The following is a 15,641-nucleotide window of genomic DNA, read 5'->3' on the forward strand; positions in this document are numbered from 1 at the left end:
ACATGGTGGTTTGATCCCACTCCCTGGAGAAACCCACAGCCACTTTGGAGGAAGGCGGGGTAGTTCAGTGGGGTCACAGGAACCTTCCTAGAAGCCGTGGTCCCTGCAGGACCCCACAGAGGGAGTAGCAGCCCTGAAGCCCTGCCAGCCTCCAGGGGCAGCCCGGCCGGAAAGAGCCCCGCAGCAGTCACGAGGGTTCTCACCGGAACACAGCCATGGCGGGGTGAACCCTTCCCTCCGTGTTTGTCCTCTTCTTGTTTCTCCACTGGCAGATATTCTGACCGTTCAACCCAGTGGAGTTTCCCACTCACCTCGCCTTCCCTCCCTCTTCTGTTGACGTAGCCCCTGATCACTTGTGTTACCTTTTCCGTATTTGTGTTGGCTCACCTACTTCCGTTGCCACCACTTGTACCCGATACAGACTTTCAGCTTCCCTGTCCAGCAGCGCCACACTGAAGATCTCACCAGTGGCGGGGTCAATTCTTAGCCAGCCTCTCTTGTCGCCTCTCAGTGAATAACTTCAGTAAGAGAAAAGAGCAAAAGAAAGCCCACGTTACCCTGCATGAAAACGTGGAGACAGTTTATGCACCTCTACGCTGTTATATCAGCACTGTCCCTTGCAGACTATTGACAACATATATAAAGAAGCATAATCTAATATTACTAATGCTTTGTTTGCCTACCATCTGCCTTCAAAAGAAGGATTTGTTCATCCCTACAGAGTGGTTTTTGTACTTGTTTTAATTTTTTTTTTAAAGGTAGAGTCACAACCTCTAGTGAAAAAAGTTAAACTTCTTTTTCAAATAAAACAACCTGGAATTGTCTATTAAAACCATGCCCTCTAAGAAAACGTGAACACTCATTGGTGGATATATGCGAATAGGTGAATACTCAGAGGCACGGTGAACTCTTCATTCAACAGACATCTGCTGAGAGATAGCAAACATCAGGCTGTGGACCAAGAGAGGAAATCACCAAAGGGGGTTGTCAGGCCAGTGGAGGAGACAGAGACAGATAATTCTAGTGTGATGATTGTCAGGTCCATGTGGAATTCCAGATAAGGTAATGGGAATCAGAGAAGACTTTCTGAAAAAGTGAGCTGTGCTGTGTTTAGTTGCTCAGTCATGTCTGAATCTTTGCGACCCCATGGACTGCAACCCACCAGGCTCCTCTGTCCGTGGAGATTCTCCAGGCCAGAATACTGGAGTGGGTTACCATGCTCTCCTCCAGGAGATCTTCCCAACTCAGGGAAAAAACCCAGGCGTCCTGCATTGCAGGCGGATTCTTTACCAGCTGAGGCACCAGGGAAGCCTCTCCTGAAAGAGTTCAGTTCAGTTCAGTTCAGTCGCTCAGTCGTGTCTGACTCTTTGCAACCCCATGAACCGCAGCATGCCAGGCCTCCCTGTCCAACACCAACTCCTGGAGTTTACTCAAACTCATGTCTGTTGAGTAAGTGATGCCATCCAACCAAACATCTCATCCTCCATTGTCCCCTTCTCCTCCTTCCCTCAATCTTTCCCAACATCAGGGTCTTTTCCAATGAGTCAGCTCTTCACGTCAGGTGACCAAAATATTGGAGTTTCAGCTTCAACATCAGTCCTTCCAATGAACACCCAGGACTGATCTCCTTTAGGATGGACTTGTTGGATCTCCTTGCAAGCCAAGGGACTCTCAAGAGTCTTCTCCAGCACCACAGTTCAAAAGCATCAATTTTGCTGTGTTCAGCTTTCTTTATAGTCCAACTGTCACATCCATACATGACTACTTGAAAAACCATAGCCTTGACTAGATGGACCTTTGTTGGCAAAGTAATGTCTCTGCTTTTGAATATGCTGTCTAGGTTGGTCATAACTTTCCTTCCAAGGAGTAAGCATCTTTTAATTTCATGGCTGCAGTCACCATCTGCAATGATTTTGGAGCCCAGAAAAATGAAGTCAGCCACTGTTTCCACTGTTTCCCCATCTATTTGTCATGAAGTGATGGGACCAGATGCCATGATCTTCGTTTTCTGAAAGTTGAGCTTTAAGCCAACTTTTTCACTCTCCTCTTTCACTTTCATCAAGAGGCTCTTTAGTTCTTCTTCACTTTCTGCCATAAGGGTGATGTCATCTGCATATCTGAGCTTATTGATATTTCTCCTGGCAATCTTGATTCCAGCTTGTGCTTCTTCCAGTCCAGAGTTTCTCATGATGCATTCTGCATAGAAGTTAAATAAGCAGGGTGACAATATACAGCCTTGACGGACTCCTTTTCCTATTTGGAACCAGTCTGTTGTTCCATGTCCAGTTCTAACTGTTGCTTCCTGACCTGCATACAAGTTTCTCAAGAGGCAGGTCAGGTGGTCTGGTATTCCCATCTCTTTCAGAATTTTCCACAGTTTATTGTGATCCACACAGTCAAAGGCTTTGGCATAGTCAATAAAGCAGAAATAGATGTTTTTCTGAAACATCTGAAAGAGTAGACATTAACTAAAGCGAGAAAAAGAAGGATGCTTTAAGCAGAAGGAATTGCAGGAACTAAGGCAGAGAGGCCAAGGAATAGCTTAGGATGTGGGGGCATCAGACATTCCAGTAGTGAAGGGATGAAAATAGGGCACAGTGGATGGCAAAGCATGAAGCTCAAGGGATGGAAGGAGCTGGGTCGTGGGAAGCGATGGGCAGGCATGGGATGGTGACCTAGTCATGTTTGTGCTTTCAGTGGAACTCATTGGTAGGTGCATGAAAGGTGAAATTGAGCGAGAAAAGTCTAGAACCAAAGGAAAACAGATGGCTACAGCCTTTTGGGAACAAAGCGCATAGCCATAAGGATGTCTGTATCTTTAAATTTTAAAAAACCCGACCTCTGGAAATTTTCTCCAAATTAAGAAACAATTTAATAGAAGTCTTAAAAACGAATTATTTTCTATAAGTTAAAAAATACTGGAAACAACCTACATGTCTGGGAGTAGGAGAATGATTAAAAAGTAATAATGTTGTTGTCACACTAATTTTTTCCCAGTGTTAGAATATTCTTATGCAAAGCACTGTGTTAGGCTCTGTGTATGGGCAGTGAATTAATAATTGCCTGTGTTTGGTTGGATGGCATTACTGACTCGATGGACATGAGTTTGAGCAAGCTCCCGGAGTTGGAGATGGACAGGGAAGCCTGGCGTGCTGCACCCCATGGGATCACGAAGAGTCGGACACGACAGAGGGACTGAACTGAACTGATGTAGTCGGGATTTCTGAGTGAGATGGAAACCCTCTGGAGGGTTTTCAGAGGAGTTGCGTGATTTTACTTTTTTAAAGACCCACTCTCATTGCAGTGAGTGGGGTGGAAGAGTTGATAATGTGGCCTGGATCACTGAGGAAGTGATGAGAAGCAGGTCAATTCTGGATATAGTTCAATGAAAGAATCACTAATATTTACTGATAGATTGGATTAGGATCCATTGGGTGCTAATGGATTCCAAGTTTGTGCGTCTAAAAGAAAGAGAATTAAATTGCTCAGGTTTTAGCAGCAGCTTTGGAGTTATCCTTAAATCTTAACTGACTTACTCCTAGCATCTCAACTATTGATTACTCTCCATTCATGAAGTACTCTTTTCATTTGTTTCTGCCAGGACATTATCTTTCTTACTCATCTTCCTGATTTTAACTTAATAGTACATACATCACATCATTTCCTCAGATGAAAGAATGAACATCTGAGGAATGTTCTTAAATGACTTTGTTTTCTCCACTCATAAACTCAAATTTTTACTCACTTGCCCTTGACTAATGACTTTCTCATGGCATTCTCGTGAAGGAGATGGAAGCATTTGTTAAAGAGTAAACTGTTGTAAAATTAGGAACATTTTGTGCCCCATCACGCTTAGTGACTCTGACGTACAGAGCAGTATCTACACTGACCATCCAGTACAACACATCTCTTCTTTCCTTTCTCTTATCTGTCTTTGTGAAAGTTGATAAGTGCTTGCAGTGTAAAATAGTAGGTGGGAACTTTATTCCAACAGACAATCAGAAAAACGTCTTGAAACTGATTCCAGGTACCAAAAGGATCACTCAGTGGGAGGCAAGACTCCCCTCAAATATTTAGAGACACTTAAGGAATTGTCATTCATAACATTCATAATCACTTGCATGGGTTTTAAGCCATGCTAAAATATTTGTCATGCCATGGACAGTAGGGCTGATGTTATACAATAGAAACAAAAGATCCAGGTTCAAGTTCTGTCCTTGGGCTTATTAACGAGATGATCTTAAGAAGGTTATAGATATTGATACAGACATGGATGTATACACATACATCTGTTATCTTGGAAAATTTTATTATTGTTGCATATATTTAAGGAAAATCTGTGTGGGTTCTATCACCCTGAAAAACAAATGAGAACTACTAAAATGGAAATACTTACATATCTTGTCTAACCATCTTAGCCCACATACTCACCTTTCCAGGGCTGAGCTCCGGAGTGAATCTTGTTGCCCTGGACCTGCTCTGAAGAGCTCCTCACGGAGAAGGTTCCCTTCACCCTCTCAGGTGGCTGAGTCCACCCCGTCAGGTTTCTGCTTTATTTTGCTGTCTAGAACGCCCGTCTGCCTCAGGAGCTGGAGCCTGTCTCCGGACCCTGGCCCTGTGACTGGTCCAGCCCCACCTCCTGGACTCCCCAGCTCTCAGCTGGGACCTGCAATAGGCAGGCTGGGCTGGAATCTGACCTGCTTCCCACTCCCAAGTCTGGATGCTCCCCGATGCCCCCCAGGTGACTGGCGCCTGCCAAAACCAAGGGCAGATTCACCAAGCACACTGGGACACAGCTTCAGTTCCCTGGCTGCTCCTTTAAGAGACAGCCCTCAAGTCAGGCCAGCTTCTCTGCCCACCCGCCCCCCAGCCCTTCCTCCTCCCACGGGCCGTGACTACAGCACCCAGCCAATCTTCCCAGCACAGCTCCTCTCTACCTGACGTCCAGACCTTCCGGATCCTTGGCAGTCATGTTGCCCACTTTTGTGCCTTTAGCCACAGCCTCACTGACTTTTGCTTCAGACACTTGTTGGAAAAATTGCGGGGCCTCATTCACGTCGGTCACCGTCAGTCTGAAGGTAGTAGAAGAGCTGGCATTATACTGTACACCAGGCACCAGAGGCTCAGGATTTTCTGCTTGGACTACAATATTATGAATGGCTACTGTTTCAAAATCAAGAGGCTGTACAGGGGGAAAAAGAAGGAAAATCAATTGGGGGATATTTAATTCCCTTAAAATCCGCCCCCTCCCCAAGGCGCCCTCAAAAAACCCTCTGACAGAGCATCCGTTCTTAATCTAGTGTCAGCAAAAACTTTTTTCTCTGGATAGCAGAGCCATGGAGAAGCTTTTGCTACAGGACTTACCAGGACTTTGAATATGCTAATGTGTGTTCTGACTCTCCTAGAAGAGGGAATCAATACAGCACTCCTCCAATTTATTTAATCCTGGGATAATTCATTCATTCATCAGAAACTTATTGATTCTCTCAAGACAGTTCTCAGAAGTCACTGGGAAATGCTTATACAGAGATTTCCACATGGTGTGGGGCTTCCCTGGTGGCTCAGTGGTAAAGAATTCCACCTGCCAATGCAGGAGATGCAAGTTCAATCCCTGGGTCCAGGGGATCCCCTAGAGAAGGAAATGGGAACCCACTCCAGTATTCTTGCCTGGAGAATCCCATGGACAGAGGAGGCTGAAGCGGCTTCAGTCCATGGGCTTGCAGAGCTGGACACGGCAGCAACCAGATTGTATGGAGAATGATTTCCCAGAAACCTCAGGATTCGCATTTCAAAATAAAAGAACTTAAACTCTTGGCGGGTGGGAGAGGTTAGCATAAACTAGAGCATACCTGCTCATTTTACATCTAAAAACTATCTCAGAAATTATAAATACCTACCCCTCAAAATGGCCAAAACCTTACTAAAGACAACCTAGAATTTTGTGCGTGACAACTTGGCATGGTTACCATCAAACTGGGGCCCCAAACATGGCTGAGCAGAAAGAAATAGAGGCTGAACTCCGAACGCTGCTAAGGTTCCTAGCAAACTGCTGTCAGTCTTCAGGGGAATTGCTGCTAAGTCACTTCAGTCCTGTCCAACTCTGTGCAACCCCATAGACGGCAGCCCACCAGGCTCCTCTGTCCATGGGATTTTCCAGGCAAGAGTACTGGAGTGGGGTGCCATTGCCTTCTCCATAAGGGGAATTACAACGGCCATTAAGAGGAATGTTCCAATTAGACAAGAGCATTTAAGAAGAGCACTTAAAAGCAAGGAATACCTATTTTAATTGGCATGAAGAAACCTCCAAAAGACTTCAAAATTCCAAAATAATTTCATTGCAAAAGCCTGATAAAAAATTAGAGATATAAAAGGTATCCAAAAAAGACTATAGGACTCATGTAATTTCTACTGCTCCCCTCCACAGAAGTTCACTAAACATCTAGATCACTTCTAAGTAAGATAAAATACTAAAACATTAATTACTGAACATAGATTTTACCCACTTTGGTTTCTTTTTGCAGAGGAACTAAAGATATTTGGATCTATTAGTATATATGGCTAGTGCCACATTAAAAATGTTTACTATGAGGAAGCATGTTTTTCTAAAAATTATGAAATGTATTCATAAATTTGCTAGTCTAAAGAATGCTAGGGTAACAGTTCATAATAGCTTAGCAAGTGTTCACTATAAATTAAGGCTTCTAAGTGTTAAGAATTCTAACGTGTGCAAGCTCAGTCACTCATGTAATTTAAAACAATAAGAAATAATTGTGTATGCAAGGAAAATAGGATGTATTTTTTGTTTTGGAGGCTTTTTTTTTTGGTTAAAAAGGGTATGAGGTATGGCAATATATTTTGTTGAGGGAAATAAAAGTGGTTTTTTTCTCTAGTTATTTTAAAATAGGAAGGAGAAAAATTAAGGAAAAACTATGGACATAGAAAATAAAGAAGAATGAAAGAAAGAAAAAGAGGAAAAAAGAAATCCTGTGCAGTCAAGTTAGCTAAAAAAATTAATTGTTATTACAAGAGTTTTAAAATAAGTTTAAATACTAAAATATTCTTACATAAAGCTAAAACTTAATTTTCTTTCATCTGCTAAAAGGACAAATTTTATTAGATCTATTAATAAAAAAGATCTACTCTTTATGAGAAATTTGAAAAGCTTTTTTTTATCTTTAAAACAATCTGTTTAGAAAGCAAAGACTTTGTGTTTTATCAAAATAATTTTTTGTGCTTTATATCTTTATTATCAAGTCTTTGATTATTTAAGTAAACTGAGTTGTCTCAATATTAGAAAAGCAAAATTTGGCTCAGAAGTACATAACTTACTGCATTTGCTCTTGAAAGAATTAATTGGATAATTAAGTATTGTTTCATAATGATCTGTGATCCTTTTTAGTTGTGTCCAAATCTTTTGAATTTTTTGACAGAACTTCCCAAAATCAAATTCTAAGTGAAGTCTTTTTGACCTGGAAATAACTTTGGGATTTTCCAGAGGTACTTTGGAAAAATCAGAAAAGACATTTTCTTTCTCCTTATAAAAAGAGAGATGTTCCACTAATTAAGATTATTTGAAATGTTAAATTACATGGAAAACTTTGTCAAACAAGTAATACTAAGCCTTTTTTTTTTTTTTTTTTTAACGATTTGAGTGTTCAGGCTTCTTTTTCTAAAAAAATGTATTTATTTTTGGCTGTGCTGGGTCTTCATTGCACACAGGCTTTCTCTAGTTGCAGCGAGCGGGGGCCACTCTCTAGTTGCGGTCCTCAGGCTTCTCACGCAAACCATGGGCTCTAAAGTGCGTGGGCTTTAGCAGTTGTGCGTGGTTGTAATGTATCGTGTGGAATCTTCCCAGAGCAGGGATCGAACCCATGTCCATTGGACCACTAGGGAAGTCCAAACCTTCTTTATGCTATATTTACACAGGTATGTAAAGGTTATAGAAATTATACAAGATTCCTGGAAATCTATTATTTCCTGGTATGATGTTATCAGTCATAATTCTAGTTATCTTAAACATTACTCATTGCAAAAATTACCAAATTTTCTTGTCAATTCCATTACAATGAATTCTTATCAGATATTTGATAATGGACATTTTAAGGATTTTGTCATTTGCAGATAGTTAATTATTTTTTTCTGATGCTTTTGCAGAAATGTTCCTACAAAACTATTTCATCTTCAGAGAAATCCATAAAAAGGACTCTGACAGGTATTCTACAATATCTGATCATTTTAAAATCATAAAACTAAACTGGATAAGAATTCCAGAATAACAGAAAAACTAGATTAAAATAGAGCCAGTATTAATTACATTGAACTAAATAAACTGAGGAGGTTGATTATAATTTGTATGACTTTCTGTTCTAATACAGTACATATTTCTTAATGTTTTGTTTTTCCAGATTTAAAGAAATGTTTTCTTTTAAGTAATCTATGACTTACAGCAATCGATAAATCATACCTTTTTAAACAAAAATGACATTTTTTTTCTAGGTGCCTTTCCAGAATTCAGAAACTCTCAATATATTCTTTTCATGGCAATATAGGTAGTCATTCACATATGTTCAATAAGAATCTGTTCTCCTCATAATGGAACACATTTGGAAACATTGATTACATTGGTAAGGCTTGGACTGGATTGTCACATTTGAGAGAGATGTGCATAGACTCAGAGAGTACTTTGCTTTGAAGATTCCAGCATGAGCTTACATGCTATGCTATGCTAAGTCACTTCAGTCGTGTCCGACTCTGTGCGACCCCATAGACAGCAGCCCACCAGGCTTCCCCATCCCTGGGATTCTCCAGGCAAGAACACTGGAGTGGGTTGCCATTTCCTTCTCCAATGCATGAAAGTGAAAAGTAAAAGTGAAGTCGCTCAGTCATATCTGACTTTTAGCGACCCATGGACTGCAGCCTACCAGGCTCCTCCATCCATGGGATTTTCCAGGCAAGAGTACTGGAGTGGATTGCCATTGCCTTCTCCGATGAGCTTACATGGTCAATCACTATTCTTGCTGTGCTTATGTAAATAATCAAGCCAAATTTAATGCAAAAAAAATTATTTTACTGGGGTTATCCTTATAAAGAATTTTTTAAAAAGCAGGAATAATTGTAGAGAGAAAAATTCTATTTGAACCTTTACATTCCCCATGGACAGAGGAGCCTGGCAGGCTATAGTCCATGGGATCACAAAGAATCGAACATGACTGAGTGACTAAGCACAGCACAGCGCATTAGACTCGGTTTCCCAGGTGGCGCTAGTGGTAAAGAACCCGACTGTCAATGCAGGAGACAAAAAATGAGGGTTGATCCCTGTGTCAGGAAGATCCCCTGGAGGAGGGCATGACAACCCACTCTTGGACTCTTGCTTGGAGAATCCCATGGACAGAGGAGCCTGGCGAGGTATAGTCCATAGGGTTGCAAAAAGTCAGACGTGACTGAAGCGACTTGGCATGCACACATATACCCATAAACTGGACTGGATCCTGAATTTTTCTAGTTTCCTCAAATATCCGGCTACAACTCTCCAAGCTAATGTTTCAGTTGTCTCCCACCTTTCTGAATTGGAATCGGTGAGAACAAAGACTGCCCTTGAACCTCCTTGGAAGGGATCTGCCCGGTCCTCCTTACTCCCCACACGGCAGCCAAACTTTAGAGTCTTAAACCTTAGATACACATCTCACAGCTGAAGAGGGGTCCACCGGACATCTGGTTTTATAAAAATACTGAATCTCCAAATCAGATTGACTAGGAAGAGAGGCAGCTGACAGTGCGGCAGATGCTCCCTTCCAGGACATCAGATCAACACTTCATACTTCAGCTGAACATGAAACTCTCTTTTTTTCCCTTCCCTTTCCTTCACTCTGGCATTGGCCTGGAAAGGTAAACCACCATCTGTATCTCCCAGACTGTCGCTAAGGGAGGCAGCCTCTGAAATTTAAAACAACTAGGATTTGGGGCTGGGAGAAAACCTAACTGACATCTAACTTGAACAGGCATATGCAACTAACTATCCCTACGAGTGAACCCACTAACAGTGCTGCCTCGATGGAAGCGATTTGTGTCCTGACAGCATTTATTTTTGTCTGTGATGGTTATCATTCTCTGTATGTACCTAGACGGCTGGTACATTGTCATCAGGCAACGTCTCCTAGGTTATCTAACTGCGCCCCTGAGTGTTCACAAACCAACTGAGACACCTCATTGGTTGAACTCCCTGGATTTACATCAGTAAATGAGTTAGAAAGGAATTGTCAAGAGGTATTCATGACTCAGGATTCCCTTTCTTTAGCCGGTCCATTCTTCTTAAGTGAAGTGAAGTGAATTTTGCTTAGTCGTGTCTGACCCTTTGAGACCCCATGGACTATACAGTCCATGGAATGCTCCAGGCCAGAATACTGGAGTGGGTTGCCTTTCCCTTCTTCAGGGGATCTTCCCAACCCAGGGATCGAACCCAGGTCTCCTGATTTGCTGGTGGATTCTTTACCGTCTGAGCCACCAGGGAAGCCCTCCTTGGTTAAGAGTGCATGTAAACCAGAATATGATTAGGAACCTTTCCTTAATTCTTGAAAATATTGAAAAATTCACTGTTAGAGCAATAGCTGCCCAACAAAAATCTTAAGACTTTCTGGCCAAAGTTGTTCTTGATATAAGATAGCCCTTGATTCTCTTTCAGGTGAGCAAGGAGATGTCTATGCTGTAGCCAACACCACCTGCCGTACCTGGAGAACACTTTTGGGGCAGCAGAAATTCAGGATCATCAGATCACTGAACAAGCCACTTGCCTTCAAAGGGTGACTCCTGCCATGGAGTCTTTCTTTGAATTATTTGCATTTGATTGGTTTGGGTCTTGGGGGCCATGGCTCAAAGGTACACTCCAAACACAAGGAATTATCCTGCTTGTTAGAATCAGAGTACTCTCTCTCTCATGTGCTGCATTCTCTCAAAAGCTTTAAATACATGCTCACAACCACTCACTACCAAGTCTCACTAAGACTAAGAACATCAGAAAGGGGACAGAAAGAATGACCAACTTAAAAACTCTAAACCTGCAGTTGACACCTGTGAATATCACAGGGATTAAGTAGAAAAAAAAAAAAAAAAACCATTATGACCTGTGAATATCACACAGAAGATCAACAGAAGAAAGAACTAAAGAGCAGTATCTGATAGTGGCATTTAATGCTTCAAGTTTTTATCACATTTCTCAGATAAGTGAGAATCTGATCAAAATGGGGAAACTGTTAAAGGGCTTCGCCAGTGGCTCATCAGTAAAGCATCCACCTGCGGTGCAGGAGACGCAGGAGACGTGAGTTCGATCCCTGGCTTGGGAAGATCCCCTGGAGAAGGAAATGGCAACCCATTCCTGTATTCTTGCCAGGAGAATCTCATGGACAGAGAAGCCTCGCGGGCTACAGTCCACAAAGAGTTGGGCTCTTTGGGGTTGCAAAAAGTCAGACACAACTGAGCATGTACACACTTTAAAGAAACAACAGGCCCAAAATGGAATCACTTGTGCTAAACCCCATGTCAGCAACAAAACTTAATACCTAACTTATTGCATTCTCAATCCCTGCCCCAGGAATGCAACTTTAACCAGTCAGTCTTGAATCTGGTCGGCCCTAGTGAGGTAATCAACCTAGTAGGCCCTTTTGTTCCTTTTAGGAGGGCAACCTTGTCTGAAACAAGACATTCTTTGCCAATAGTTTCCTTTTTCCACTCCCATTCTACCTTTAAAAATCTTTCCTTTGCTACAGCTTGGTGGAGCTCCTTTCTATTTGCTAAATGGAATGACGATTTATGAATTATTTAATAAAGCCAATTTGATCCTTAAACTTACTCCATTGAATTTTTGATGTTTGTGCATACATGAATTTTTTCATCAGGAGAGGTTATGTAGCTTTTGTCAGAGTCTCGAAGGTATCCATGACCTCAAAAAGATGAAGGAACCAGAGAAAAGCTCAAAAAGCACATTATAGATTCTGGGAACTGCCCTGTTTTATTCACTCTTCCAGGCCTGGAGGACCCAGGATCTCTTGGGGAGCTGTCAGTTCTTTAACTTTAGTTTATATCAGTTTCTCATCAGTTAAACAAAAATGGTATTTTCCTTTCATAAAGAGGAAAAGCTGACACATGACTGCATTCGCTCAGCCTTCTCTTCCCTCAACATCTGAAAAAATTCTCCCCATCAGTCCAAAGTTGGCTCAGTGCTGTTCTCTGCATACCATCTTCCCCAAATCCCACTCTGTATCCCCAAATAGATGAGCTCCATGCCTTCTGTAATCTTATAGGACTTAACTCAGGATCCTAATTGTTTGCTTCTCTATTCCAGATCCTTACTGACCATGAGCTGTCTGAGAAGAGGAACTGTATTGCATTCTTTGCTTCTCATCACTTCCCTGACAGTGTGCATAGTATACCCATCAGGAAATACAAAAATGAGAAGGTCTTGGTCCTTCTCAAGCCCTTGCAGGCTCCAGTGGGAAAGAGATTCTGGAGAAAATCTTCACTCTTTAGAAACTCTCTCCTCCATGAACACACAAACACACACAATATCCGCAACCCAATTGCTAGTTCAAAAGGAAGTAAGACAGAAAATTTCCTCATATGAAAGAGAAAGAATTATGTGTAAAGACTCAAGGTCATCTGAGAATGAATTGGCTCTTGTTAAAATGCAGGGTATAAAATTTTGTAATCCAGCTGAGATGTAAAAAGAGAGGATTTTCATAGCAATAAGCATCCAGTGCCTACAGGGTATGACCCCATGATGACCTCTTGGTCAAGATCTCATGGTGGGATAGGGCTTCCCACCCAGGGGAGTTGGGAAGAGATGTGTGCACCCTGGAGCGTCTGACTCCCAGGGATCCACCCATCATCTCAGGGGAGGAGGGCAGGGCCATCAAACTAAAAGTCTGGTAGATGGAGCAGGAAGCCAACAGCCCCCAGAGCAAGCCCGCCATGTGGACCAAGGATGCGTCAATCTGTTCCTTGTGGGTCAAGCCAAGACCAAGCTCAGACAAGCAGCACAGCACTCTGTGGGCTCGGGCAGAGGACACACACCTCATCCTTACATCAAACAGGTCCTAAGTCCCCTCCCTGGCTTTCCGATCCTTTCACGGAAAGGTGAGGGTGAGGTGAGGTGAGAGATAAGAAACCAGAGGTGAGGGATACAGAGGTGAGGGATACAGAAATGAAATGGTGTACCTGCAAATAAGGAGCAGCGGGAGTTAGCAGGACAGAATGTGTGACCTGAGAGAAGAGAGAGGTGATGGAGAAGATGGTACACGTCAAGCTAGGAAGCTGGGACCTGATCCTTGATGAACAGAGAGAGGCGGCGAGCACAAGACTGACAAGGTGGGACTTGTACTGGAGGAAGTTAACTCTGGGAGCCGCTAGGGGAGGGGTGGATTTGAGCCAATCTGACCAGGGCAGGGAGGCCCGTTAGGAGACGGTGTCAGTGTTCCTTCAACCCTTACTGAATGGAAGTAACAGCTTGCTATCAGTCAGTCCGCTTAACTTTCACACCAGGAAAACACACAGAACCACATTTTCCAGGAAAAAAATTAGAAATGGAAGATACTAAAATTAGCAAGTGATAACCAGCAGAGTTTAATCAAGAACAAGCTTTGTCAAACCATGTGCCCTGTCTTTCACTACACAGGGCTATGCTTGCAGAGTCAAGTCAAGAGACCCTCATGACCTTACTCATCAGGTAGGCAGAAAACACCCACTTATGCCACAATCCCTCTTCTGTACATGGCTGCTTGAAAGGTCAACCCCATGATTTAGATTCAACCTGGAAGCAGAGATACAGTGCTGAAGGAAAGGAGCTGAGACCGGGGACATTTAACATTTTCATCAATAATCAGTGATGAGAAAAAAATACACATTAGCTTTCCACATGATATTCTAGCTGCTTAAAAATACATCATGTGACAAATCCTAACAAGTATGAAAGGAGAAATTAACAATAACACAATAATAGTGGGAGACTTTAATACCCCACTCACACCTATGGATAGATCAACTAAACAGAAGATTAACAAGGAAAAAAAAAAAAACATGTATCTATAAAGCTCACTAAAGCAAAGCACAGTAAAATGAGGTATGGCAATAAAAGGCGTTAAATTTATCAAATAAAAAATAAATAAATAAAGTGCTGAAAAATTAAAAAAAAAAAAAAAAGATCATATCCCAACATGTATGCCACCATCTGCTGTTAAGAGAATCTACATTTGCTGTGCTTTCCACTTTTCATATACATTATATCATGTAGAATGCATTAATTCTTGAAATGAACCCAACCCACCTCTCTTTAATTTCTATTCATAGATACTAATTATGAAGACAGACCTGTAAAACTTTGCAATTAGAAGAAAAAAAAATAATAAAATAGTCTTTTCACTTTTTCAAAACATTTAAAAATGTGAACACCTTTCTAAAAAAAAAAAAAAAATACATCATGTACTGAGAATTCAAAAGGACCAGCCATAATGAAGAAGTGACAAAATTTGTATCAAAAAAACATTAAAGCCAAAACAAACCTCTGAATTTCAATTTCAGGAGAGTTATTGATGAGTCTGGCAGGGCTCAGAGAAATAGCCTTCCTGGCTCCTGATACCTGCTTGGTCTCAAGAATATGCTGATCTATCACTCAATAGGCCAGAGCTCAGGGTGGCGATAAAGACAGGGAGGACAGCAGTTCTAAAATGTGTTTATTCCCAAGCATCACTTGCGGCATATGAATTCATAGAAAAAGTATATCTTGGTCTTTTCCTCTGGTTCCTGACACTGAGCTCCTAAATCCCTTGCAATTTCCTGGGTGATAGGGACACCTTTTGTTCTAATGAGGTGACTCTTGGTGGCTCCTGGTAACCAGGACGGGAACAGGTTACCAGACCAAGACCAAGGCATGGTTAGAAGCTTGGGATTTTCAGCACAACCCCTTCCACCTCCCAGGAAGGGGACAGGGGCTGGAGACTGAGTTCATGATCAATCATGTCTACCTGATGAAGCCTCAATAAACACCCCCAGAGTAAGGCATTCAGAGAGCTTCTGGGTTAGTGAGCACATCCACGAGCTAGGGAAGTGACACACAGCTCAACTCCATGAGACAGAAGCTCCTGCTCTCGGGGTCCTCCCAGGCCTCACCCCATCTATCTCTTCATCTGGCTGCTCCGCTGGATCCTTCATCATATCCTTTATTACGTGATACATTGGTAAATACGTTTCCGTGCGCTCTGTGAGCTGTTCTAGCAAATGTTGGAACTTAAGGAGGGAGTCATGAACCTCTGATGTATAGCCAGTCAGTCAGAAGAACAGGGGACAACCTGGGACTTACTACTGGCTTCTGAAGTGGGGTGGGAGAGTGGGACTGAGCCCTTAACCTGGGGGGGTCGGATGCTGTCTCCCAACAGACAAGTGTCATAATTGAGTTACATAGTAGGACACCAGGCTGGCGTTGGAGAATCGATGGATGGAAAGCCCACACACCTGGTATCCACCCTGAAGTGCAGTCATTACTCAAGAGTAGAGGAGAAAGGCTTTGCAGGGCACTTGCTAAAAAGACTGATTTCCAGGCCCCCTGCCAGAGAGCCAGAGTCAGCTGTCCCCAGAGGGCACTCTGGGATCGGGCAAGT

General features: G+C 42.3%; 1 protein-coding gene across 7 annotated transcripts in view; it reads right to left on the reverse strand.

Annotated features, from left to right (window-relative positions):
• Positions 1 to 15,641, reverse strand: part of CDH17 (cadherin 17) — an 88,227-nt gene that overhangs the window by 10,062 nt on the left and 62,524 nt on the right. For all 7 annotated transcript variants that reach the window (XM_086335313.1, XM_086335314.1, XM_086335312.1 and 4 more), the window contains 2 exons: positions 4,938 to 5,182; positions 388 to 518 (listed from right to left, as the gene is read on the reverse strand). In XM_086335313.1, the coding sequence (XP_086191439.1) occupies positions 388 to 518; positions 4,938 to 5,182 (376 nt within the window). The remainder of the gene's footprint in view (positions 1 to 387; positions 519 to 4,937; positions 5,183 to 15,641) is intronic.

The sequence above is a fragment of the Bos grunniens genome, chromosome 14, assembly GCF_055505025.1.
Source record: "Bos grunniens cultivar Pamir isolate PY7600 chromosome 14, Bosgru_T2T1.0, whole genome shotgun sequence".
Lineage (NCBI taxonomy): Eukaryota > Metazoa > Chordata > Mammalia > Artiodactyla > Bovidae > Bos > Bos grunniens.